This window comes from Schistocerca piceifrons, chromosome 8, assembly GCF_021461385.2.
Source record: "Schistocerca piceifrons isolate TAMUIC-IGC-003096 chromosome 8, iqSchPice1.1, whole genome shotgun sequence".
Classification (NCBI taxonomy): Eukaryota; Metazoa; Arthropoda; class Insecta; order Orthoptera; family Acrididae; genus Schistocerca; species Schistocerca piceifrons.
The window spans coordinates 465409895-465437685 of record NC_060145.1 but is presented as its reverse complement, the minus strand read 5'-3'; the positions used below and the strand labels follow the sequence as shown (position 1 = coordinate 465437685).

At 45.4% G+C, this 27791-nt stretch overlaps 1 protein-coding gene across 1 annotated transcript in view; it reads right to left on the bottom strand.

Moving 5' to 3' along the window:
- The window catches only part of LOC124712462 (protein qui-1), a 1341285-nt gene that overhangs the window by 918504 nt on the left and 394990 nt on the right, over nucleotides 1-27791 (bottom strand). The window contains exon 4 of the mRNA XM_047242758.1: nucleotides 2283-2405. Within this exon, the coding sequence (XP_047098714.1) occupies nucleotides 2283-2405 (123 nt within the window). The remainder of the gene's footprint in view (nucleotides 1-2282; nucleotides 2406-27791) is intronic.

Genomic DNA, 27791 nt, shown 5'->3' with positions numbered 1-27791 from the left:
CACGAGCAGTGTAGTTATTTGACACTTCGGCCTCGCGTGCAGCAAGTTATCCTTCCACTTTCATAGCGACTTTAGGTTTTCCCTACCACCCGTGAAATATTTTGTTAAGTGAGATGTTGTATCCTACGACGAGATAAAGTAACTAGAAATCACTGCACTATATGAATTCTGTTGTGCTGTGCGGTGCCTTTACTGGAGCAACAGCGCAACATTTGGCCTTACAAGAACTGAGTGACGTTTAGTACAGGGGCGTCCGCCGTTAGCAGTAGATAGTTCTAGTTTACAGACGGCACCAATGCTACCTTCCTCAGTGAAGTATCCTTCTTCTCATTCCATCTTATACCATTTGCTGTCACATACAATGTCCTCCACTAATGTTGAATAGCCGGCCGGGCTGGCCGGGCGGTTCTCAGCGCTACAGTCTGGAACTGTGCGACCGCTACGGTCGCAGGTTCGAATCCTGGCTCGGGCATGGATGTGTGTGATGTCCTTAGGTTAGTTAGATTTAAGTAGTTCTAAGTTCTAGGGGACTGGTGACCTTAAGTCCCATAGTACTCAGAGCCATTTTGAACCAATGCTGAATAAGAACTAAACACAATCAAAATATTAGCTGCAAACAGTGATTACTAGCCGACACTTATTGAGAGTGTAGCTAAAAAAATAAAAAGTTCATGTTAATTCACTGGTATTAGCACCTATAGGGCTATTGCCAAAAGGAGATGTGTACTATCATTTTTTGCTAGATTGTTTGACCAAAACAGGAAGTATCCTGAAGAAAAAGAAATATTGAGTGACCTGTTATACCACAGAGACTGTTGTCTTGTTGAAGGAGAGGGTACTCCATGGGTGGACGTATTCTGCGATTTCGAAATTCCATTACATCACACTGTTTCTCACGCACCGTCATAGTTACTTCACACACTGCCATATTACGTGTTATAATTTGCTGCTCACTAGCGGCAGAAGGCTTAAAAAGGTTGAATGATGGTGAATAATGTTAATAAATTTTATTTTATTGTATTTTTAAGAGTTTTCACATAAAAAAATTTGGAGGCATTGCTTTTTGCAGTTGGACTGAAAGCTCACAGCTATGTGATACAATTTGCCTTGCTGTACTTTCACAAACGCTCAGACCCAGACGCGTTCACATTCATAAATTCCGTCATAGGACGAACATTCCGATGTAGTGCTATAGCATTACATAGCAGTTCGGGTACCTCCCTGTTATGTGAAACAATGCGAGGCACAGTACTGTCACGTCAGAAACAGCTTAAGATGCCAAAGAGCACAATATGAGTTTTCATTTTTGACTTCAAAGTTTTAACTAGCTGAAGGAAGATAACGTCATTTCCTTCCAGGCATCTCCCCAAATGTCATTTACGCTACACAAAACGAGATTGGCGAGCGTCTCTGATGCGCGGACATAAACAGACTGGCGTCTGAATCGCCGCTAAACAGCCTCGCAGAAGACGTGTCGCGGTGGAGACAGCGACAACGATGACCGAGTCTCGCATTGCGCAGCAGCTGCCCGAGGCTGTTCCGCGTGGTAGCGGCCCGTCTCGAGATTTGCCGCGACTGGCAGCGGTGGTGGGACAGGTGGGACGGGCAGTCAGTGAGGACCTAACATCTACTGCCAAACACACGCGAACACAACGGTACAGATGAGCCCCTGTTAATCAGACGCCATTACTGGATATCCAGCTGGAATACACTGCCGAATAACTGGCACCACGCAGGGAAGCCGTACCGTACACTACATGCAGACAAGCTCCACACACCCCCCAGACAGTGAGATGATCTGTGGCCGATCTCCCACTACTATATAACGATCTTGATTGTTCCAGGAATGTAGCGGCTGCAGCAACTGGGATACATCGCCATCGCTTGCCACGGTAACGGTGCATGATACCCATACTAACAAATCCAACCTTGCATGTACTATCGCAGCTAGTAAGCCACTACTACTCTTACTTCCCATCCCACTGTCGAAGAGCTTTTTTTTCCCACGGCACGAGCCTTGGCACTTTTTCCCCTCTGCTCTTCAAATCGCTACCCTCACTCGCTTTTCGTCCACTATCTATCACCTGATGGACCGTGTTAATGCGTAGTCTTACCCAGACGCACGGATAACATCACAGCCCAGCGTCCTGTGATCCACTTACTAGATAACTAACATGTTGACGGAGGTGACAGTAGAACTTTTGGTTTGGTCACCACGTTGGTGCGGGCGTGGAGGGGCCCCATCTGTCTATAAGTCAGCCAGCTGTGCGTGCGCTACTCACCAGGAAGAAGCAGCCGCGCGAGACGGCGTGGCAGTGGCGGATCTCGTGCAGGTGGTCCTCGAACAGCGGCGCGTCCAGCGCGGGGTCGCTGGCCGTGCCGTAGTGCATGTCCACCAGCTCCACCTGCCGACAGATGCCAGTCACTGTCAGAACAACCTCCAGAAATGTAGGCTACAGTCTGAAACGCAGCCGTATACGTGAAGGTACGAGGTTAAATACACCGATCAGTCAAAACGTTAAAACCACCCACTTAGAAGCTTGTTGTTCCACTTGTACAACGCAATTCTGCACTGGTTCTACAAACCGTGGTTTCGACGAGTACTTGATGGGTTTCCCATCTCAAGACACCAAGGCAGCAACGCATTCCATACCTAGCTGCGTATTCGCAGGTCTGATAGATCCAAGTCCGTGAGTGAGTCAGCAGCATGTATCCCGAATGGCTTGGTCGAAAGGAGCTGATTCCTGAATAGCCGTTCAGAGTTTGATTGGACCACTGCATTAAATGCCAGTGACTGAAGTGATGCTGAGGTTTTAAATGACTGTCGAGCTAAAAGCATACGTCGCCGAATCGAGAGCGGTGGTTCAGCAGCCTCTGCACGCAGACTGTGAACTGGACTCACCCGAACGGCTCCAGTCAATATCTGAATGCCCCCATGGTGGACAGCGTTAACATCTTGAGGTAGGAAATATGGACCGAAGGACAGACCACACTGCCATAGTATAAACGAGATCCAACAAATGTCCAATAAAACTGCAATAGATGGGACCTGTCAGCTCCCCACGATTTCCGTCAAGAAACAGCAAAATATTCCATGGCTGTAAGCCATTTTTCTCAGGTCTTCCAAATGTAGGAGCCATGTTAATTCAGACTCAAGTAATAAACTCAAAAAGCACACATTTTCCTGTCAACATAAAATATTGTCCCCCACTGTGAGCGCTGGTTGGTTAAAACTTTGATGAGCACGGTTAAAATTGACCCATGTAGTCTTCTCTGGTAGGAACTGAAAATCAGTTGTCTTGGCCCAGGTTTCCAGCCTCCTGATGATCATCTGCATCTGCCTTGCCGCCTTTGTATGATTGGAGGAAGAGTACAAGACTGCAAAGTTATCCACAAAGAGCATCTGACAGGGCTACTAACTGTGCTGGAAATTCTACTGATAACAGTGCAAATAATGTGATGCTGAGTATACTGCATTGTGAGATCCCATTCTCTTGAACATAGCAGTCAGACAAGGCATCACCAATGTCGAAAGTACCGGACGTCGTGGAAGGATTCAATAAGAAGCAGCAGACGTTCACATAGTCCCCATTTATGAGGTTGATGAAGAATGTTGTACCTCCAAGTAGTGTCCTATGCTTTTCTGAAGTCAAAAAACATAAAAACCCATATGGTTTCTGCGTAAGAAGGACTCCTGTATCGCCGTCTCCAGGACAATTATGTTGTCAAGGGTGGAACGGTAACGCCTAAATCACATTTGGAGCGGCTCAGGTGATCTCGGGATTCGAGCAGCCAGATGAGGTGGCAGTTGACCAAATGTTCAATAGTCTTACCCATACCACTGGTGAAGGCTACACTCCGGTAGCTGTTAGCGGTGCTATGTCTATGCCTGGTTTCCAGAATGGAGTTAATACTTCCTCCTCATAAATTGTGCGGTACTCTCCATCAAACCAGATCTGACTGAAACAAGAGAGGAGCTGTCCTTTCGCTTCACTGTGCAGATGACATAGCACGGCATAATGAATCTCATCATGTCCCGGACCAGTGTCTCTGGCTGTGGTCACAATTGATTGCAGTTCTCACGTGGAGAGTGGAAGGTTGTAGACTTCCCCATTATGCTAGAAGAAAAGGAGCTTCCGTATCTCTGCAGTCCTACGGGACGCCTGAAATGCAGGAGCTCGTCTGGATGACGCATTGGCTGTACAAAAGTATTCATCTCAAACCTGAGCCATGTCTTTAGGCACGTCCACGACCACCCCATTTCTCGACAAGGCTGTAAAGGGATGTGTACTGTCCTTGCCTGAAATCCGCCTAATAACTTGTACAGTGGAAGAGGACTGATTAACGGAAGTTGTGGGTTCCTTCCAGGGAGCCCTCTTCCGTTATTTTAACACTCGTCTCGCATGGGCTTTCGCAGATCTGAAGGCAAGAAAGTTTCCGGTAGTTGGATGGTGTTTGAAGTTCCATATAACTGTTCGCCTGCCAATCGACAGTCGTCAAGGTACAGGTCGTCATCTGAAGTGGTTGCTAAACACGGGGATGGACTCGCAGCCCACTGGATCTCTAAAGAGACATGGGCCACCGTCTCCTGTGCACAGTCCTCTTGTTCAAAAATAACCTGTTGACTGTACAGCAACAAATTTGGCTTTGAATAGTCCATTTTCGTAGTGTCCTGTCGATCATCGTCCGAGTCGGCAGACAGATCCACACTGGGATGTAGTCACTAGAATCTGAATCTATAGCCACTGCCCACTGAACCGAATCTGCAATTACTGGGAAGCAAAAACAAAAGTTAACGGCTGAAAAAGATCCTGGAGCTGTAAAAAATTGTGTCATCTTCAAAAGGCTGATAGTCTCACAAGGGATTAGCCGCTCGGTAATTCAACCACTGGAGCAAGTGATAGCCGAGCCTCACAGAATACCTTGTGCACTGAGGTCCCTCAAAAGGAAGAATGGGTGTGGAAGTGTATGGAAGAGTTCTTTAGTCTGCATCCAAAGGATCATGAGGTGGAAGATATAAAGAACTCACTGAGATGTTAAATGGTGCTAGTACTTTCACGGCAACTGCTTTTATGGCCATTTTAAGAGGGACATCAGAGGAGTGACATCTGTCATCAATGAAAACAGCCACTCCACCTTTAGCCCTGTCTCCAGTAATATCGTCCTCCCTGTAGAGATAGTAACCCCATAATGCAGGTGTGTTGGTGACTGTAAAATGAGTTTCTTACAGGCAGATGCAGCACGGTTTCTCCTGAACCAGGAGCTGTAATTCTGCAAAATGTGATTGGTATCCATTTAAATTACACTGCAGCACAGGGGGCCACTGATTAGCGGTGGTTAATCTTGTCTTTCTCCCTTGTAAGACGCGATTTACCTGGGAAATCAGGAGGAATGTTGGCCACTGTCTGGCTCTCCGATTCCTCCAACTGGAAAAATATCTTCAAGAGTAAAATTCCCACCTGAGAGGGAGAGAGCTCGCCGATCTGAAGGTTTCATTACCACTTTCTTCTTTGAGCCACTTTTTGAAGGACGTTTCCCCTTACTTATCAGAGGACTTGCTTTCTTGGGTTAAGGGGACGCCTTAGTAGGCTTCTGACGGTGGACAGCGGTATGTGGCTTCAGTTGTAAGCCCATCGCTGACGACCTCTGGATGGTTTCTGGTTCGAGTGTAGAGTTTTTCCCAGAGGTACATGTGCATGTGGTCGTATTTGAATCTGTGATTTCAGTTCGTGTGGAGGCATCACACTTGGTGAGTGGCTTGTTGAGGGCTGATGCAAAAGAAGTAGTAAAAACTGGACGTTGCATAGCTTTGATGGCATTAGAGGTTCAGCAAAGGGTACGTGTCTCCCACACTTTCTACTTCACGCTGGGTGATCCTCAGAGCAGTTTATACGCACATTAATAAAGAGATTTGCATCACCCCAGTTCCCAGAACTCCTGAACGTAGACGTTGACTGTGGATATTGTATCACAGACACAGTCCCTTTGACTGTTCAGAGATGTCACAAAATACACCAAAAGAAGTAACAACAAAGCATCAGCACCCCCTGTTAACTGGAGGGGGTCCGACAGCCGATCATTTCCAGTCTTTCCACCAGGAAGGAAGTACTCGGCTCGTGTTGTCTGTAGTTCAACCGTGCCTAGATGGTCAATACTGCGGTTCGATCGCGTCCGCATTGTTACTTTGTGCCAGGATGGGCTCTTAACAAGGGAAGTGTCCAGCGTCTTCGAGTGAACCAAAGCGATGTTGTTCAGACATGGAGAAGATGACATGTCTCGCTCAGGCTGCCCAAGGGCTACTACTGCAGTGGATGACCACTACCTACGGATTATGGCTCGGAGGAACCCTGACAGCAACGCCACCATGTTGAATAATTCTTTTCGTGCAGCCACAGGACGTCGTGTTACGACTCAAACTGTGCGCAATAGGCTGCATTATGCGCAACTGCACTCCAGACCTCCATAGCGAGGTCCATAATTGCAACCAGGACACCATGCAGCGAGGTACAGATGGCCCCAATAACCTGGCGATGCCGCTCAGGACTGGCATCAAGTTCTCTTCACCGATAAGTGTCGCATATGCTTTCAGCCAGACAATCGTCAGAGACGTCTTTGGAGGCAACCTGGTCAGCCTGAACGCCTTAGACACACTGTCCAGAGAGTACAGCAAGGTGGAGATTCCCTGCTGTTTGGGGTTGGCATTATGTGGGGCCGACGTAAGCCGATGGTGGTCATGGAAGGTGCCACAACGGATGTAAGATAAGTGAATGGCGTCCTCCGACCGATAGTGCAACCATATCGGCAGCGTATTGACGGGGTATTGATCTTCATGGACGACAGTTCGCGTCCCAATCGTGCACATCCTGTGAATGTCTTACTTCAGGATAGCGATATCGCTCGACTAGAGTGGCCAGCATGTTCTCCAGACATGAACCCTAAAGAATATGCCTGTGATACATTGAAAAGGGCTGTTTACGGACGACGTGACCCACCAACCACTCTGAGGGATCTACGCCGAATCGTCGTTTAGGAGGGGAACAATATGGACCAACAGTGCCTTGATGAACTTGTGGATAATATGTCACGACGAATACAGGCATGCATCAATGCAAGAGGATGTGCTACTGGGTATTAGAGATCCAGTGCACAGAAATCTGGACCACCACCTCTGAAGGTCTCACTGTATGATGGTACAACGTGCAATGTATGGCTTTCATGAGCTATAAAAAGGGTGGGAATGATGTTTATGTTGATCTCTATTCCAATTTTCTGTACAGGATCCGGAACTCTTGGAACAAAAGTGATGCAAAACTTGTTTTGATGTGTGTACATTTCGGATGAAGTGTGCAAGAATGTCCTGATTCGTGTACTGAGCCTCCACAATTTCTACATGTAGCCCTTCCATTACATAACATGGTGGTATGGCCAGATCCTTGCAGTTGAGGCATTGCATTGGGTTAGGAACAAATGGACGATCTGTGAGACGGATATAAAAAAATTGTTCAAATGGCTCTGAGCACTATGGGACTTAACATGGGAGGTCATCAGTCCCCTAGAACTTAGAACTACTTAAACCTAACCGAAAGACATCACACACATCCATGCCCGAAGGAGGATTCGAACCTGCGACCGTAGCGGTCGCGCGGTTCCAGACTGAAGCGCCTATAACCGCTCGGCCACACCGGCCGGCAAGACGGATATAGCCTGCAAGGATGTGTTCAGGTAATTCTAGAATGCTGAACGTTAGAATAAATGCTGCAGGTTTTTCCATTGTGCCACTGAGTCTGGTCATTAGTTCTCCATTTCTGTGACGCCCATATCGTTGCATTCTTCACGTAACTCCGCAGGGTCCATCTCCATTATATCAGAGCAGGTAACAATGGCTTTACAAAAGTTAAGGGCGTTATGCAACTCAGCCTCGACTGTGTTTCCATCTAAGTCCTTACATCCCAGAAGCTTTGATATTTTACAGTTTCAGCTAGAAGTGTTCCGTTACTAACTCAGTTGACACTGTTTAGAGAGCCAGCAATATCCTCCAATGACTTGTGAATATAAAATGGGAGAACTTCCCAAATGTTGCCCCTGTTCTCTTTATTAAAATGAAGGTGTTATGGCACACTGATGCTCTGGTGCTACGAGTCTGAGATTTCTTCTCAGGAGAGCTGATCAACCGAGCTCTTTTTCATGAGTTCTTGTAGTTACTACCTGACTGTACACCGGTCCCATCAGGAGTAGTAGTTAAATGAAATTGTTCCATGGGGATCCCACGAGACTTAAGGGAAACAAGTGTTGATCCAGGCAGAGCATACCTAAGCAAGCCTTATACCATTAAAGGGTGTCAGGTGCCTCAGACGTTTCCCTGTAGATACTGCTTTAACCCAACAACTATTCACCTCCTGAGCACGCAACACACTTTGGGATGACATTTTTAAATTTTTTTTATAGAAGTGTGTGGCTTCCTCGTGGTCCAGGTGGTGAAGCCAAGGCGCCCGTTCTCAGAAGCACACAACATTCCACCGCCGTGCCGCACGGTGATCTCTGAAGCATGCTCGCAGTTTATGATAAAAGAGGACTGGCGTCGCTTACCAGTCCCCAGCTCAGGGAAATGGGATCGCCAAGCCCGTACCCAGCAAATGAATGCTGAGCCCATGGGGGGCCTAATTTACAGGTGATTGGTTTGTGGGCACGGATCTGACACCCGATAGCTTCCGGACTGGATTTCATCTGGTTCAGAAAGCTGAATTTGATGCACCTCAAACCACTGCAGCACGATCCTGACTTGTAGCAGAGACAGTTATCCAGCTTGAAAATGCCACCGCTGTCGCTGAACACATCAGGCATATGGGGTTACAAGTGAGTCCCTAATAAAGTTCACGTAGTGCATATCTCTCACCAGCCTTCGATTACTGCCACAGGTCCCTTGGAAGAGCACGTGAATGTCCCGCATAACATAATACTGTTCCCACCGGCCTGAGTCCGTGGCGCGCTGCATGTCTCGAAAAGCCGTTCGCCTGGATGACAGATTATCTGGCCACAACCGTCGACACGGTTTAAAATAAACGGAATTCATCCGACCAGGCGACATTGTTCTGCGGTCCGACCTCGATGATCCCATGCCCACTGTAACCACAACTGACGATTTCACGGGAACACGTCGGAGTCCTCTGCTGTGGAACACCATGCTCAATACTGCGCTGCTCCAGAACACTCGTGCCTTCGCCAGCACTGTACTCAGATCTGCCACAGAGCGCCGCCTGTTCTGCTTTGGAGAGCGGGCAAGCCTTCGATCCCTGCGTTCTGTGATGAGATATCGACGTCCTACTTCTTGCAGCCTACTCGTGATTTCAACATTCTTTAACCACTTTCTGGAGATGGTCACGACAGCTTCATCGTTTTCGGCATACTCGCTCCCAGGCACTGGGCCAAAATAATCTAACTTTTGTCAAATTCGCTGAAGTTAGCGGATTTCCCAATTTACGCCACTTATCGTCGCTACAGTTCCCTATTCGTCTCTTCTCCGCTCATATACTGCTATTACCGCATGATGTGCCCTCAGCATAAAACCTCGCGGTGGGGAGTGGTGATTCTGTTATGGCTCATCAGTGTATTTACGCAGTTTGAATCTTCTTCTATTCCTACTGCCTTCTTTCGTGCTCTAATCGTTTAGAATTGTTGAACGGGTGAAATGACGGAATGATGGAAGGTTGCCAGAAAAGAAAGAAAAATCATCTGAGTATGAATAACAGCAGTCAGCGTTGTAACTTAGAGACGTACAGCGCAAGTCGCTTTCGTCACTCCATTAATAGGTTGTTCACATTGAGAAACTTATGATTTCACGCCCACTAATAGCAAATTGGAGTTAAAAGCAACGCAGTTAAGTACCGTCAGTAAGCAAAGAGCCCCAATAGACGTCCTCAAACGTCAAGCAAGGCACAGTTCCAGACTGAGAAGGGCTGCAGACAGTAGGCTCAGGTTGTTATTTTTGTTGTTGTTGTTGTTGTCGTTGCTTTATGGCAAAAGACAGGTGAAGTCGTAAGCGGCCATGTCATAACTTAAAATGATCAATTAATGGACGACTTTGAAGTCGATAATTTTCAGAGCCTATTCGAAGAGGGTACAAGGATAGCTACAAACGATCAGTTCCCTTTTGAGGAGGTTGCCCACACGGTTGAACATTTAATTTCCTTCGTCATGTGACTACGTTGAATAAAAAGAAAAAGCGATCTACAGATCAAGTAGTATCTCCTCGCGACGACACAGGCGACAGGAAGTTGTCATAACCATTGGGAGGTGTTTAATGTCCCGTAGTTTGTCTCGATATAGAGAAGACCAGTTTTCATGCTAGAGTTACACAATGTTCCTACGTAGGGAAACACAGAGATCATCTGAAGGGACAGAGTAGCTAAAAGGTCTAGGAAGTCGGACTGCAGCCTTGGCGGCAGCATCGGCTGCTTCATTCCCCGTCACTCTGTCGTGACCAGGGAACCCACATGAACATCACGTTGGCTCCATCATAAGCGGACGAGTGGAGGCATTCGTGGATTCATCGTGCTGAGGGGTGGTATGTGTACAGTATATAGAGGCTCTGGAGGTCGCAAAGTGAATCGGGACATCATAGACAACTGAGAAACCTGTGTCGTCGGATGTACTGAGTGGACTGGCATAAGGTGGGAATCTCTGCAGAAGAAGGCTCAGATGACACAGACTACAGTGGATAGTACGTGAGTGAGCAATGTACACAATTAGGCTCGTGTCTCTCTACCAGGTCAATTGGTTTCCATCGTACATTTGTCTAAATGTACCCATGTCTCTATATTACTTTTACTGTGACGAGTACATGAACCTAAGTGCTCAATTAGAACAACAGAATCTTACACTTCCATGGTTCAAAGTTACGTATATACCCGAATGGTAATAAAGGAATATTGTGACACTATTATGGAAACGATAGACTAGGAGAAGTTGTGTCACAGACTGACCCCGGCAGCCAGACACAATGGTCATGTTTGTGTGAGCCGCGTTTCCGTGAATGCGTGATTGAGTTATCTATTTCGGAAGAGGGCCTTCTGGTCGAAAGCTTTCGTGTTTAGCAAACTTTTTGTTTTGTCTCTCTGTGACTCAACTTCTCCGCTTTATCATGAGTAACAACCTATCCTTTCCGTAATACTGTCACGAATCCTAATAAAGTTACAGGCTGGGGTGGCCATTTGTTCTGGTAATGTACTGGGAAATCTAGTAAGTCTCATGTATGTTTTACACTTACTAGTGTCTGTGCTCCTCTTCAGGTTCGTTGTAAACGCATGAAGAAATAAAATAGATATAAAAAGGTTGGACGACCAACGATCCATTCTTTCAGTGCATTTGCACTGCAGGACCGATCTCTTGCGGGATTCCGAAGTGGAGAGTGAGGGTTTCATGGGTAGGCGAGGCTGTGGCAGGATGCGAATTCAGGTCGAATGGGATCGTGCTCGGATTCCCGAGGTGTTAGAGCGACTGGTCGCGTTAAGTGGGAACTCAGGGCTCGATTACCGCTCCGGCGCAAATTTTCTCCTGTCTTACCACTGATTCATTTCAATGCCCAGCGTTACCGAAAATCTTCGAATAGAAACAACAAAAATCATAATAAGTTAACTCAGAGTCTCATTTCACTATCACCATCATATCTGCCTCGTTAGTCTAACGTCCAAGTCATTCAGTACTGTCTCCAACTACATGACCTGAAAAATTCCGGCTTGACCCCCATCGTCATTTCACTCCCGTACAGAGTCATTCGTATAACACGAAAATGATGACGTGAAATCCCGAGTCTGAATTGAGGGTAAGCTAGGCCTGTATGTCGCGACCCACAGCGTTTTACGATATAGGAGTTTGTAGTTTTGGTGACATTTGGGACCCCCATGCCCTTTCTGACGTCGTCCAGGCAAAAATCTGCGTACCCCTTCCGTCTGCGTCCAGTGTAGATCTGATGTTCAACAGTAATATATTTTCTAACACTTTGCATAGCTTTCATCTCCAGTATGGTGTGGGTACCATCCTAGTTCGTCTTGGGAAACCGCCCAGTAACCACACCCAGGCTGGTCACCTTACCAGCCCTCGTCATTACTCTGAGAGGACGGATCAGATCTTGTACCAGCTGCTCGCCTTCATTTGCCCCTCAAGTGGGCGCTATGTCGCTCTCGGCTATTCTCGAAGGTTAAATATTTACCCCGTATGATACAGCTGTTGTTATTAATTTTGTCGGGAAAGAAATGTTCGTTTCGAGCACAGCACTGTATAGAAATGAATCATCGACATTCACGATCATTTGGACCATTGGTAGCTTCATTCTAGTTCTGTTTTCAAAAGAGCATTTGCAAGTATTCCAAAATAAACCGCTAATGTGCAGTTCATACTGCTGCAGTCATAAAAATAGCAATCTACACAGATACTCCGGAGCCCACTGTACGGTGCTGAGGGTACCCTGTACCACTTCTAGTCACCCCTTTTCCTGCTGCACTGGCTAATAGAACAAGGAAAAAACGACTGTCTGCATGGCTCCGTATGAGCCCTAATTTATCGCATCTTAATTTCATTGTAATTGCGAACAATGTATGTAGCCGGTAGTAGAATCGTTCAGCATTCTTTAAACAACTTTTCTCGAAAAGAACGTCGCCTTCCGTCCAACGATTCCCATTTGAGTTCGCTAAGCATACCTGCAACACTTACGTGTTGTTCGAACCTACCAGTAACAAATTTATCATCCCGCCTCGGAATTGCTTTGACGTCTTCCTTCAGTCTGACCTCGTACGGATCCCAAACACTCGAGCAGTACTCAAGAACGGGTTACACCAGCGTCCTATATACGGTCTGTAATACAGGTGAACCACTACTTCCTAAAATTCTCCCAATAAACCGAAGTCGCCCATTCGCCTTTCCACCACAGTTTTCACATGCTCGTTCCATCTCATACTGCATTGCAGCCTACGCCATGATGTTCAAACGACTTGACCGTGTCAGGCAGGACACTAGTAATACTTTATCCGAACATTACAGGTCTGATCTTCCCACTCATTTGCATTAACTTACATTTTTCCACGTTTAGAGCTAGCTGCCATTCATCACACCACTGATAAATTTTGTCTAAGTCGTCCTGTATCTTCCTGCAGCCACTCAGTTTCGACACCTTACCATGTACCAATGCCATTTATGATGCTTGGAAAAAGATACAGGTTAAGATAAGTTATGAACGCAATGTAACCGAACTGTAAATGAAGAAGGTCTTGTTAACGGCAACCATAGCTTGAGAGCACCGTCCTATTTTCAGTATCGTATATCGTTAATTGCATTTATTCTTTACTAACGAGATACTACAAGGCAGCAATACAGCAGCAGCTACAAGTCGGCGAGCATTCGGTGCCTGGTTCAAAGTGCTGGCCATTCCTCATACGTCGGGAAGCACGACGCCTATTCATCATTCGGTGAACACTCGCTCTGTATTCGCGAAGTTTCGCGTTTCTGGCAGAGCATCCAGTTACTTCATCACCTCACTCGGTTGTGGGTTCCAGTTAAGGTCTGCCACGTATTTTCATCCGTCACGACATATGCATTACACTGATGCATCATATATAGTGTTGTATCATTTCCTTTTACGTCCATTGATTTCACTCCCCTATTTCTATTCATTTAATTGTAGAGAAATGACGTCAGTGCATACGTCTAGGACTATAGTCCACTGGATAGCATGAATATGCTAATCTCTGCAACATTCTATTTCATGCCAGTACCCCAGCTGCCCTAGCAAGACGGGTCACCTGTCGCACTAGCCACTTCACGGATTGACTACAATACTGCTGGAACAGTGCGTCCCAATGTGCAGTGATATAATGACAATTTCAATTGACATTAGTATCTATATTTTTCATAGTACGACTACCACTTTATTTTCTCTCTCTGTAGCGCGCTCTCTCTGTGCGTCTCATTTATTTTCCCCTCTGTTTCTTTCGGCCTTCCGACTCACGCCCCCTCCCCCACCTTTAACTCAATAAAACAATTAAAATGTTATATAAGTTTCTCACTGCTGGCAATATTGCTATTTAATGCGTTTTTGGCACTTACTTACTAGCTTCCAGTACACTACCTTTGTTTACTTTAGTGTTTACAGTGTATGCGATGTACGCGTGAAAGGAAGAAAGAGGCTGTGACACATATTCATATTAATATTAAAGTCCATTTTTTTCCACAAAAACGTACAATAAAGTAGTGTTTCTTCGGACTTGTGTTATTCCGCGATGCCACAGGTTATCTAAAAGCCGAACTCAAAACACATACACGTCTCATTAATGTACGTATTTCACCTAAACGAGCAGTGAAAATAAAATAAATTGTGAGTGGTCGCACGAGAGTTGTAGTTTCAACCGTCTGTTGAAAGTAATTTCTTTTGAAATATGGACATGTCTTCACACACTAAAAAATATTACTCTAAGAACGATGTGTTTGATCTTTCACGGATATGACATGACAGAAACATGAAATATAACGCACGGTTCCCTCGCTGGCACACTCCAGCAAAACTGCTCGTCCGCGTTCGCCGTAACTGGCCCGCTGCCCGCTAGAGCCATAGCACCGAGGGCACTACTGGGTCTTCCTTTTTGTGGGCCGCTACCTCTGCCGTGGCTGTGCCAACACTGGGAGCCATCCAGCAGAGTCTATCAGGCGGAGACGCCCGGAAACGTAATAAGTTGAGCAGGTCGGAGAGCAAGCCAAATATTGCAGGCCGTATTTGCTCAGCTGCGGAACTGGAATGTCGGCGCGGTCGTTGCCAGTCGGTCGGACGTATCACGGCGAAGTTATATTAACAAAATTAACATAGGCGCATCGCTCCTACCAAATGAACTCTCGCGTAGAATATTTGGAACTGCAAGAACTGAGAAATAAGGTTATCACTATAAATCAAGCTTTCTTCATGTTACAATATTTATTCAAGATCTTTATATTTGAATTTATGGACTGTCTTAATAGTGCCATAGCGACAGGTTTACGGATTGTGTGCTTTCAACGTGCTGAACTTAGGCAAACAGGGAATGGTATCAGTTAAAGACATTCTCTGCAAATATTTCACAAACGTAATACATGCTGTATCTCATTACACCAAACCTTAGATAAAGGCACCACAGTTCTCCATTCACATCGTGAGAAAATCAAGTCGTCAAATTTCTCATGTCCATATTTTCGTCGTTATTGACATAAAGTTACCGCTGCCACCGTCAGAATACTTCCACTTGCTGTTCCTACGGCACCTCTGGCCTGAATTTATTCTGAAGGAAGGTGCTGTAGCCGCAGACTTCGGACATCATAGCGCCTACTGCATCGGCATCCCACTTTACGTTGAACCATCACGGCATGCCAGTATCACAGGGTGTATACTCACCAGGAAAGCCTACGTCGTCTGTATTGTCAAAACTAAGACTTTTCGGGCGGCTACGACACAGCACACCACCAGGTCCCCACCAACGGTCGTCAGGGACCGTTATCCGTTCGCGGAGCCTGCAGAACAGCTTCACATGAGATCACAGCTAGCCTAGGAACTACTTTGCTCTGCCAAGCACGCGATCGCAAATAGTTCCGGCAGATACATCCTCCAACGGGCTTCATAAGGCTCGGAAGGGTACACATCACGAGGGTTGGATCCCCACGACAGATTGCACAGCCAGGGCTACCCTCAGGGTGAAATATGCGTATTTGAAGCGCCTGTTGCTGTTGCTGTGTCTGTCTATCTGCTTGTCTGTTCGTCTGTCTGTCGGCCATTGTCGTTCGTCCACCATCGCCGCTTCCTGCCTGCCTGTTCGCCGCCGTCCGGGGCTTGCCGCCACCGCCGAAGCCGTCTGGTGCTCGCCGCAGCCTGCCGTCCGTCCATCGCCGTCCGTCTACTGCCGCCTGCTGTCTGTCCGTCCATCACCGTCTGTCCATCATGAGCCTTGCCACCTCCACTGTCATCTACACCTCCCCCTCCCCCTCCCCGTCCCCTTACCACTCTTCCACTGTCACTTCCTGGAGTGCCGCCCCTGGCCCCCCTCCTTATTCCTCTCACCCATTAGACCATCTCCTCCCCTGCTGTGTACCCCCACATCTACACCCTTCTCCCAGCCTCCACACCCACAACAGCTCCCACTCCTACCCCCACCCTCACGTACCCTTCCGCTGCCGCCACCGCTGCTACCCCTCAGGTGGTCGGTTTCCCCTCTCTCATCCTCCCCATCACTTCATCATCTGCATCACGTACGTGCAACACGTCATATCAGGCCACAATTGCCACCACTCAACCAGCTGATTTTCCGGGCACCTCCTCCACACCTATGGGATCTGATGCCACCTCTCTGTCCCCCTTGTCCATCTTCACTCCACCCAGCCTACAGTCTCCAAAAAACCCCAGAAGCGCATCATTGCCGATTCTACTCCCACCACTTCCAACAAAGAGGCACCACCTTCTTCCCATCCTCCCATCGTCGCCACCCTTCCTCCTGACACCTGTACCCCATCCCCCACCCACCACACCTTTGTCCTGTCAACCCCAGACCCTAAGTTCCTTGATGCCCATCACCATGGAGATACGAAAGTATCTACCTGGTGCTCCCATCTCCCAAATGATTCCTCTCAGGAGCTCAGTCCTCATCAAGTCTCCCTCCCCCTCCTTTCACATGGCCTCTCCCCATTAGCTACAGCCTCCCCATCGTAACCCCCCCCTACATTGCTGTGATCACCAACCTCAGCCCACTGATCACAGATGATGAGGTTTTGCGGAACTGAACTCACACCCAGGCCTGGAAATCTACTCTGTCCAATGTATCCAATGCCTCCAGTCCCACCTATCTCATGCAGGTCTTTTCACAGTCCGCCCCCTTGATTGACCACATCCTCACCTCAGCGCTGGCTCATGTACAACGATCACCTGACTCCCAACTGCAAAAACTCTCCCACTGGCCCCCATTGCAAGGCCTCCCACTTTCTTAAAAACTGCTCTGACCTCGCCGCCCCTCCTTCCTGTACCACCTGCAATGGAACCCATCCCACCAACTCCCACAAGTGTAAAGCTAGACACCCTCCTACCACCCCAGGTCTTACTGTCCCTGTCGGTCCCATTGCTCCCCCTGTCCACCCCAACAATTCCACACCCCATGTCTGAAGACACTATCCAGTTCCTCACCATAGGCCTCCAAAGCATTCACCCTTTTCAGCGCCCCCACACCCCCTTTGCCACCCGCTCTGTCTTTCACCTGAACACCTTCGCCACTTACTCCCACAACCAATCCCACTTGACCTTCAACTGCCTTGACACCCTAGCTTAACCCTCTTCTGTCCTCTCTCTTCACCCCCTCTCTTCCCCTCATGGCATGGCACCAGATCTGTACATGACTCAACACCACCCTCCCTATCAACTCCTCCAAGTACTGGTCTGTCTACCATCGCCTTACTGGTTCCGAATCCACATTGCATTACCCCTTCTCCATAATGACCGCACCCTTCCAGACAACCACTTCACTTCACACCCTTCTAAGGCCTTCTCCATTCCTGATGATTCCCGCTGTGATGGAACACGCTGATACCTCGCTCGATCCACTTGCTCCTAGTCTCCAGCACTTGGAACAGCTGCCCCCCTCCAACATCAACACTCCAATCACAGCACATGACGTTAATATTATCCTCTGGTCCAAATGCAACATGGCCCCTGGTCACGACTGTTCCACCTACCGCCACATTACAGAGAGCCACTTCTCCTCCCTGACTGTCCTTGCCAATCTCTATAACGTCATTCTCTCTACCAGCTTCTACCCTGACCTGTGAAAGACCTCCTGCATCCTCTTACTCCTCAAGCCCAACAAACCCCATTCTGTCATCTCTTCCTATCACCCCATCTGCCTCATCTCCATCTTCAGTAAGGTCTTCGAATCCATCCTCTCTCATCATACCCATCAGCAGCTTACTCAGAACCACCTTCTCCCCCTTACCCAGTGTGGCTTCTGACCCTCCTTCTCTGCTAAAGACACTCCTTAACCTCATCCACCTTCTCTCCCGGCAGCTTAACTCCCATCGCTCCACCATTTTTGTTTCCCTCGACCTCCTAAATGCCTATGACCATGTATGGCATCCTGGTCTCCTCTTTAAACTCCAAACCTATGCCCTGCCTATCAATTTTGTCCATCTGGTCGCTTCCTTCCTCTCACGCCGTCCCTCCTATGTCACCCTCCACAATACCAACTCCCGCATATTTTATCCCACTTCTGGTGTTCCCCTGGGCTCCGTCCTCTCCACTTTCCTCAATCTCCTGTGCCCTCCTGATATGCCCAAGCCACCCACACCTGTCCAACTTCTCTAGTATACTAATGACACCGCCTTCTTGGCTCTCCATCCTACACTTCAATTGGCCCAATACACCCTCAAAACCCTCCTCAACCAGTTCACCACTTAGTATAACCAGTGGTTCATTTGTCTCAACCCCTCCAAAACCCAGGCAATCACCATAGGCTGTACCACCCACTCTTTCCATCTCCACGATTTCTACCTCACCATTTGTTGTCGTCCCATTCAGCTCACCCACACACTCAAATGCCTTGGCCTCACCCTTGATCATCATCTCACCTGGACCCCTCAACTCCTGACCCCAAAGCAAAGCCCATTCCCACTTCTGCCTCCTGAAACTCCTGTATGGTTGGACATGAGGACTGCATCTTTCCACCATCCTCTACACCTACACATCCCTCATCCGCCCTATCATGTGTTATGCCAGCATTGCCTGGATCTCTGCCCCCCCACCCCCTCCGCTTTTACAAGGCCCTCCAAATTCTCGCTCCACTTTGCCTTCTGTATCCTCCTTCCTACCCCACAAGACTCATGTAGGACCTCATTCCCTTCCCCCATCTCCTCCTTTACACTGTACACAGCCTTCATCCCTCCACCCACTGGTTTCCTCCGTCCTCTTCAGCCCCCGCCCATTGCCATGCGACTATCACTGTATCCTCCATCTCTCCACCTCCACACCCATCGTCTCCTTCATGAGGGCAATTTCCAGCACCATGCCCCTGGTAGTTCCTGCGTTTACTCATCGTCAGTATTGTGATTTTTACTGTGTGCTGGACTTGTGTATAGTGTTACTGTCAGTGATAGTTACGTCCTATGCCATCCATCACTACTTTTATGCTCCAGCAATACTTCGCCTTGTGTTCTTTTCATTGTCCCAGTGTGAGGTTTTTGGACGGGACGACCATGAAGGTTTATATCTCCAATGTAGGGGCGCGGGGGGGGGGGGGTTGCAAACGAAATTCAGTAAAGAAGGAAAAATGGAAGGATACACAGCTGCCGCCCCGGCAGCCACAGCCAGACCCCTCTTCTAGCTGGCCGATCTTTTGGTATAGTCGACGAACCTCTTGACGTTGTTCACTGCCCATGAAGGGTTGGGTCATTATTATTATTATTATCTTCTTTCCTTTCTCAGACCTTAGGTCTGGTTAAAAATGGAAAGTGACGTGGACCTTGATCAAGCGTGACTTCCTTTTAACTGTACGGTATATGTTACATTGCATTTAGGAACTTTTGGGTAATTGAACATGTATCAATAATTACAGATTTCTGTACTTATATATATACGTTTGGATGTAGCTGTATTGCGTTGATGTACTGGTGGATATTGTGTGGTATGACTCCTGTAGTTGATAGTATAATTGGTCTAATGTGAACTTTATCCTGATGCCACATGTCCTTGACTTCCTCAGCCAGTTGGATGTATTTTTCAATTTTTTCTCCTGTTTTCTTCTGTATATTTGTTGTATTGGGTATGGATATATCTATTAGTTGTGTTAACTTCTTCTTTTTATTGGTGAGTATGATGTCAGGATTGTTATATGGTGTTGTTTTATCTGTTATAATGGCTCTGTTCCAGTATAATTTGTATTCATCATTCTCCAGTACATTTTGTGGTGCATACTTGTATGTGGGAACGTGTTGTTTTATTGGTTTATGTTGTATGGCAAGTTGTTGATGTATTATTTTTGCTACATTGTCATGTCTTCTGGGGCATTCTGTATTTGCTAGTATTGTACTGTTTCTATTTGTTGTTTGCAAAGTCTGCATTTATCTGTTGTGGTACTGGGATCTTTAATAATATGCTTGCTGTAATATCTGGTGTTTTTTGTTTGATCCTGTATTGCAATCATGAATCCTTCCATCTCACTGTATATATTGCATTTTCTTAGTCATGTGTTGGATGCATCTTGATCGATGTGTGGCTGTGTTAGATGACACAGACGCTTGCCATGTAGTGTTTTTTTACCAATTTACTTTCTTTGTATCTGTTGATGTTATGTGATCTAAAGGGTTGTAGAAGTGGTTATGAAATTGCAGTGGTGTAGCCGATGTATTTATATGAGTGATTGCTTTGTGTATGTTGCTAGTTTCTGCTCGTTCTAGAAAGAATTTTCTTAAATTGTCTACCTGTCCATAATATAGGTTTTTTATGTCTATAAATCCCCTTCCTCCTTCCTTTCTGCTTAATGTGAATCTTTCTGTTGCTGAATGTATGTGATGTATTCTATATTTGTGACACTGTGATCGTGTAAGTGTATTGAGTGCTTCTAGTTCTGTGTTACTCCATTTCACTACTCCAAATGAGTAGGTCAATATTGGCATAGTATAAGTATTTATAGCTTTTGTCTTGTTTCTTGCTGTCAATTCTGTTTTCAGTATTTTTGTTAGTCTTTGTCTATATTTCTTCTTTTAGTTCTTCTTTAATATTTGTATTATCTATTCCTATTTTTTGTCTGTATCCTAGATATTTATAAGCATCTGTTTTTTCCATCGCTTCTATGCAGTCGCTGTGGTTATCCAATATGTAATCTTCATGTTTAGTTTGTTTTCCATTGCCTCTGCTATTTTTCTTACATTTGTCTGTTCCAAAAGCCATATTTATATCATTGCTGAATAATTCTGTTATCTTTAGTTAAGGGTTGAGTTGTTGATTTGTTGCTGCCAGTAGTTTCAGATCATCCATGTATAGAAAATTTGTGATTTTGTGTTGGTATGTTCCAGTAATATTGTATCGATAATTTGTATTATTGAGCGTGTTGGATAGTGGGTTCAGAGCAAGGCAGAACCAGAAAGGACTTAATGAGTCTCCTTGGTATATTCCACGCTTAATCTGTATTGGCTGAGATGTGATATTATTTGAATTTGTTTGGATATTAAGAGTGGTTTTCCAATTTTTCATTACTATGTTTAGGAACTGTATCAATTTAGGATGTACTTTGTATATTTCCAATATTTGTGGTAACCATGAGTGGGGTACACTATCAAAAGCTTTTCGGTAATCAATGTATGCATAGTGTAGCGACCTTTGTTTAGTTTTAGCAAGATATGTCACCTCTGCATCTATTGTCAGTTGCTCTTTACATCCTCGTGCTCTTTTGCAACTGTATTTTTGTTCTTCATTTATAATTTTGTTCTGTGTTGTATGTGTCATTAATTTCTATGTGGCCAGCCGGAGTAGCCGAGCGGTTCTAGGCGCTACGGTCTGGAGCCGCGCGACCGCTACAGTAGCAGGTTCGAATCCTGCCTCGGGCATGGATGTGTGTGATGTCCTTAGGTTAGTTAGGTTTAAGTAGCTCTAAGTTCTAGGGGACTGATGACCTCAGAAGTTAAGTCCCATAGTGCTCAGAGCCATTTGAACCATTTTTGAATTTCTGTGTAATGACTGAAGTTAATATTTTGTATATTGTTGATAGGCACGTTATAGGGCGATATTTTGCTGGGTTTGCTGTGTCTGCTTGATCTTTAGGTTTCAAATAAGTTATTCCATGTGTAAGTGTATCAGGGAATGTGTATGAGTCTGCAATGTAACTGTTAAATAATTTAGTTAGATGTGAATGTGTTGAGGTGAACTTCTTTAGCCAGAAATTTGCTATTTTATCTTTTCCAGGGGCTTTCCAATTGTGCGTAGAATTAATTGCTCGGGAAAATTATCACTTCAGGCATTTGTGGTATCATCGTGTATGTGTCTGTTTCTGCTTGTATCCACCGTGCATGCCTGTTATGTTGTACCGGGTTTGACCATATTATGCTCCAGAAGTGTTCCATGTCTGTTATGTTTGGTGGATTGTCTATTTTAATATGTGTTTTATCTATTGTCTGATAAAATTTCTTTTGGTTTGAATTGAATGTTTGGTTTTGTTTCCTTCTATTTTCACTTTTTTTGTATCTTCTAAGTCGTTTGGCTAATGCTTGTAATTTCTGCTTCTTTTCATCTAATTGCTCTATCGCTTCTTGCTGTGAGATTTTACCTAACCTTTTTCGTTTTTTGTCTGATATTTCATTTCGTATAAATTGTGTTAGTTGTCTGATGACTTTTCTCAGTTTTTCTATTCTGATCTGTAGCCTGTGTTGTCATGCTGGTTTTGTGGGTTTCTTCTGTGTGTTGGTTTGTTCTGATCTCTGCCTAGTGTGTATATTTAGTGTAGTGAGTGCTCCTATATAAACCAGTAATTGTAACTCTTCGATAGTTGTATTTTGATTTATTTTCTGCCGGCCGAACTGGCCGTGCGGTTAAAGGCGCTGCAGTCTGGAACCGCAAGACCGCTACGGTCGCAGGTTCGAATCCTGCCTCGGGCATGGATGTTTGTGATGTCCTTAGGTTAGTTAGGTTTAACTAGTTCTAAGTTCTAGGGGACTAATGACCTCAGCAGTTGAGTCCCATAGTGCTGAGAGCCATTTATTTTGTTGTGTATGATTGTGTTGATAGTTGTTATTGTTGTTTCGAATTGTGGGTTATTTGGTGGTCTATGCAAGAATAGTCTAATGTCTGTATTTGTGTCTTTGTATTCTATATATGTTAGCTGAAATTTTTTTCCATATCTAACATGTGTGTCACTTCATGTTCATTATTATTATTATTATTATTATTATTTTGTATTTCTGTCGATCCGCAGCTGGTATCGAGTCAGTTGTTCTTTTGGATAACGTATTATTGTTGAATCCAATAAATTGTTTTCGGACTTGCTTTTTCCGCAATTCTATTCTGCTAGCGCAGATACTTGAGAAGGAAAATATTTCTTTACGTGGTAATGGTATTAGGTGGTATTTTAATGGTTTTAGGTGCAACACTTATACAAAAAAGTGTACTCAGTTTCAAAACATACTTCGTACATCTGGACTCATTTTATGGGCTAAAATAACTAATTACAAAATATTCTCTGTTGTTATAAAAAGTAAAATGATCATTCAATAATAGCCATGCGAAAAGACAGTAACAATATTCATTTATACAGTGTGAAATACAGGAAATCAACGAAATTAGTGTATACTGGTGGTCACGAGCTGCTGTACACTGCTACACTGACTTACCGATACTTTCATAGTAAAGACGTTCAACATTCACAAATGTGTACCTCAGGATTCCATTGGATGAAATGTTTCTGTTGCAACTAAGGCACAGGAAAATTTAATGTAAACGATTGTAGTTTGAGGTTGTGAAAGAGTTAAATGTGTATAAAAACAAGAAAACAGCATTCACGAAGAGAATGGATCAAACAGCATCCCATTAATTGTATGCTTATTCACATAGGTCACAAGTAGGCTATATGGAGTTATTTATTATCGAAATGCAAATGCAGTGCCAGTGATCCTACATTTCGCTTGCATTTATGTTGTTGTTGTTGAAAGGTAGTTGTGTATGTGTCACCCTTGCAGTGGGTGGGCTCCCAATCGCCGTGTCAAACTCCACGCACAACGGTAAGGAGAAGTCGGCTACAGAGTGCTATGGCAACTGTCGTCCGAGGAGAGCCGGACAGGAGCAGAAATGATTAGCGAATAAGTTAACACAACGAAGAGAAGGTTTACTTAACTTGTATTTTGTCCAAGCCTACAGAGACTCATTGCAGATACTGCAGCAAGAAAGCGTCCTGTTAACATAGTGTCAACAATGAAGAGTCGCTGTACGAAGCACAAACGATGGTCTAGTGAAGAGGCTTCGAGTGCGAGTGGGGTGAGCGATTGCCGCCGACCATCCTATGTTGCAGCTGCAGATGGCGCTCGTAGTAGAGAGCTGCTGGAGGCGCGGCTCAGCGGGCGCACAACATTTTGTCCCCCAGATCCTTCTTTGCCGCTATCGGATTAAGAACGAAACTTGCCATTCTGTCTGCAACTTCGCGACTCCCGTGGTTTGTATCGATATGTGATACCACACCGACAGTAACCGGAACTGAAACGTGTATCAAGAAAGTACATTTCTATTATGAACGGTTATAGAAGGAGAGCTGTGCACCTATTATATGAATCACCATTACAGCAGTTTTCGCGTCTGCTGCGCCAGTCATTATAGGTTGCGGTGTCGGGTATACAGGGTGGTCCATTGATCGTGACTGGGCCAAATATCTCACGAAATAAGCGTCAAACGAAGAAACTACAGAGAACCAACCAGATGGCGCTATGGTTGGCCCGTTAAATGGCGCTGCCATAGGTCAAACGGATATCAACTGCGTTTTATTTTTAAAGTAGGAACCCACATTTTTATTGCATATTCTTATAGTACGCAAAGAAATATGAATATTTTAAATGCCACTTTTTTCGCTTTGTGATAGATGGCGCTGTAATACTCGCAAACATATGGCCCACAATTTTACACGAAGCGTTGGTAACAGGTAGGTTTTTTAAATTAAAATACGGAACGTAGGTACGTTTGAACATTTTATTTCGGTTGTTCCAATGTGATACACGTACGTTCGTATACTTATCATTTCTGAGAAAGCATGCTGTTACAGCGTGATTAACTGTAAATGCCACATCAATGTAATAAATGCTCAAAACGATGTCCGTCAACCTCAATGCATTTGGAAATAGTGTAACGACATTCCTCTCAACAGCGAATAGTTCGCCTTCCATAATGTTCGCACATGCATTGACAATGCGCTGACGAATGTTGTCAGGCGTTGTCGGTGGTTTACGATAGCAAATATCCTGTAACTTTCCCCACATAAAGCAATCCGGAGACGTCAGATCCAGTGAACGTGCGGGCCATGGTATGGTGCTTCGACGACCAATCCATCTGTCATGAAATATACTATTCAATACCGCTACAACCGCACGCGAGCTATGTGCCGGACGTCCATCATGTCATACAGTGACACATCTTGTAGTAACATCGGTAGAACACTATGTAGGAAATCAGCATACATTGCACCATTTAGATTGCCATCGATAAAATGGGAGCCAATTATCCTTCCTTCCATAATGCCGCACCATACATTAACCCGCCAAGGTCGCTGATGTTCTACTTGTCGCAGTCATCGTGGGATTTTCGTTGCCCAATAGTGCATATTATGACGGTTTACGTTACCGCTGTTGGTGAATGACGCTTCGTTGCCAAATAGAGCGCCTGCAAAAAATCTGTCATCGTCCCATAATTTCTCTTGTGCCCAGTGGCAGAACTGTGCATGACGTTCGAAGTAGTCGCCATGCAATTCCTGGTGAATAGAAATATGGTACCGTTGCAATCAATGTTGATGTAGCATTCTCAACACCGACGTTTTTGAGATTCCCGATTCTCGTACAATTTGTCTGCTACTGATGTGCTCATTAGCCGCGACAGCAGCTAAAACACCTACTTGGGCATCATCATTTGTTGGAGGTCGTGGTTGACGTTTCACATGTGGCTGAACACTTCCTGTTTGCTTAAATAATGTAGCAATCCGGAGAACGGTCCGGACACTTGGATGATGTCGTCCAGGATACCGAGCAGCATCATAGCACACGCCCGTTGGGCATTTTGATCACAATAGCCATACATCAACACGATATGGACCTTTTCCGCAATTGGTAAACGGTCCATTTTAACACGGGTAATGTATCACGAAGCAAATACCGTCAGAACTGGCGGAATGTTACGTGATACCACGTACTTATACGTTTGTGACTATTACAGCGCCATCTATCACAAAGCGAAAAAAGTGGTTCAACTAAAACATCCTTATTTCTTTACATACTACACGAATATGTAATAAAAAGGGGGGTTCCTTTTTTTTTTTTTTTAAAGAGCAGTTGGTATCCGTTTGACCTATGGCAAGCCATCTAGCGGGCCAACCATAGCGCCATCTGGTTTCCCCCTTCAAGCTAGACGAGTATCGTTCTTTGCAGTTTTTACGTTTGATTCTTATTTCGTGAGACATTTGGCCCGGTCACTATCAATGGACCACCCTGTATGCAGGTAATCGACAAAAATAAGGAAACACCTTGAGAAATGCAGACTAGAACGTAGATGGAGATGCTTGCCGACCCAGCACTTTACCGTATTGTATCTGACTACGAACAGCACCTGTGCAACACACTCAATACATTGCTAGTGTCTGTAGTCATCCGAACGGTGTTGTGTGTGGTTTTGCCCTCACTGTATCGGAGCTAAGTTATTCGGATGTGGAAAAATTCTTGCTGCTTGTACGACGGGTGCTTTCGTAGCGCAGCTAGCTGAAGAGTGTCGTGTTTCAAGAGGCATCACGCCTGAGATTTCTACTGCATATGGGAAAAGCGGAAAAAACATCATCCGCTGAGTCACAATGCAGACTGTGTGTTGACTGGTCGCGACAGATGATCATAGAAGAGGGCTGTGACCAAAAGTAAGAGGACAACTGCAAAAGTCGCTACAAAACTGGGTGTCACAATCGCGTTCCCTATTAGTATCAAATAACTCAATTCGAACTCCGTAACCTGGAAGTTTGGAAGGCAAGGTTGGAATTCCAAAACCACTCACTCATCAGCGAAGCAAATATCCCAAACACAGAAACGTGGTGCTCAAGCCATATATCATGGACTATAGAGCAATGGGAAAAGGTCATTTGATCGGATGAGTCTTCTTTGTCACTATTTCCTACTTTTGGCCGAGGTTACGACTAAGGAATGGAACATGGTGGTGATTCATTAATGATTTAGGCATACATATCGTGGCATTCCATGGGCACCGTGTAAGGCCCTTATTACTGCTAAGGTTTCTGTAGCCATTTTGTTTGACCAGGTCCGTTCCATGGTACAATGTTTGTTCGTGAATGGTCATGGTGCGTTCCAAGAAGACAGGGTCCGCCTTTACGCAGCTATCAACGTCCAGGACTGGTTTTGTGAGCTCACCACCACACTCACCAGAACTCAATATTATTTATTCTTTATGGTTTTCTTTGGAGAAAATGGTGTGTGATGGCTATGCACTTCCATCATCGTTACCTGATCTTTCCTGTGTACATTTCAGGAAGAACGGCACAAAATTCCGTTGAAAACAATACAGCGTCTGTATTTATCCGTTCCGAGACTACTCTAAGCTCTGTTAAATTCCAACGGGTTTCCTACACCGCATTAGGCAAGGTAACATGTTTCTGACGCTTCCGTATTTTTGTCCAATCCCAGTAAAGTGTCACCTGAGCGGAGCGTCACGGTTAATAGTTCCTTTTAACCCATGTTGAGATTAACTGTCCATGGTTTGTGAGATGGAGTTGTTACTGCCTCATATTTTGGTTTTAGAAATGTTAAAATACAATGGAACCTCACCATCAACATGTAGTTCTGTAATACTTCTCCCTTACCGAGCTAACGACCTTGTCACGAACTAACTTTAAGCTGCTTTGTTTTTTAGTTAACAAGTCGGTACGCCAATAGGGTCTGTTACAACGGTGAACACCGGACGGAAGCCGCACTGCCCTATTCACAAATGCAGGCAAAGTGCGCGCTGGTACCTGTACTTCGAATGCGGTTCCACCTACACCTCCATTACACTGGTAACGACAGCACTGTGAATA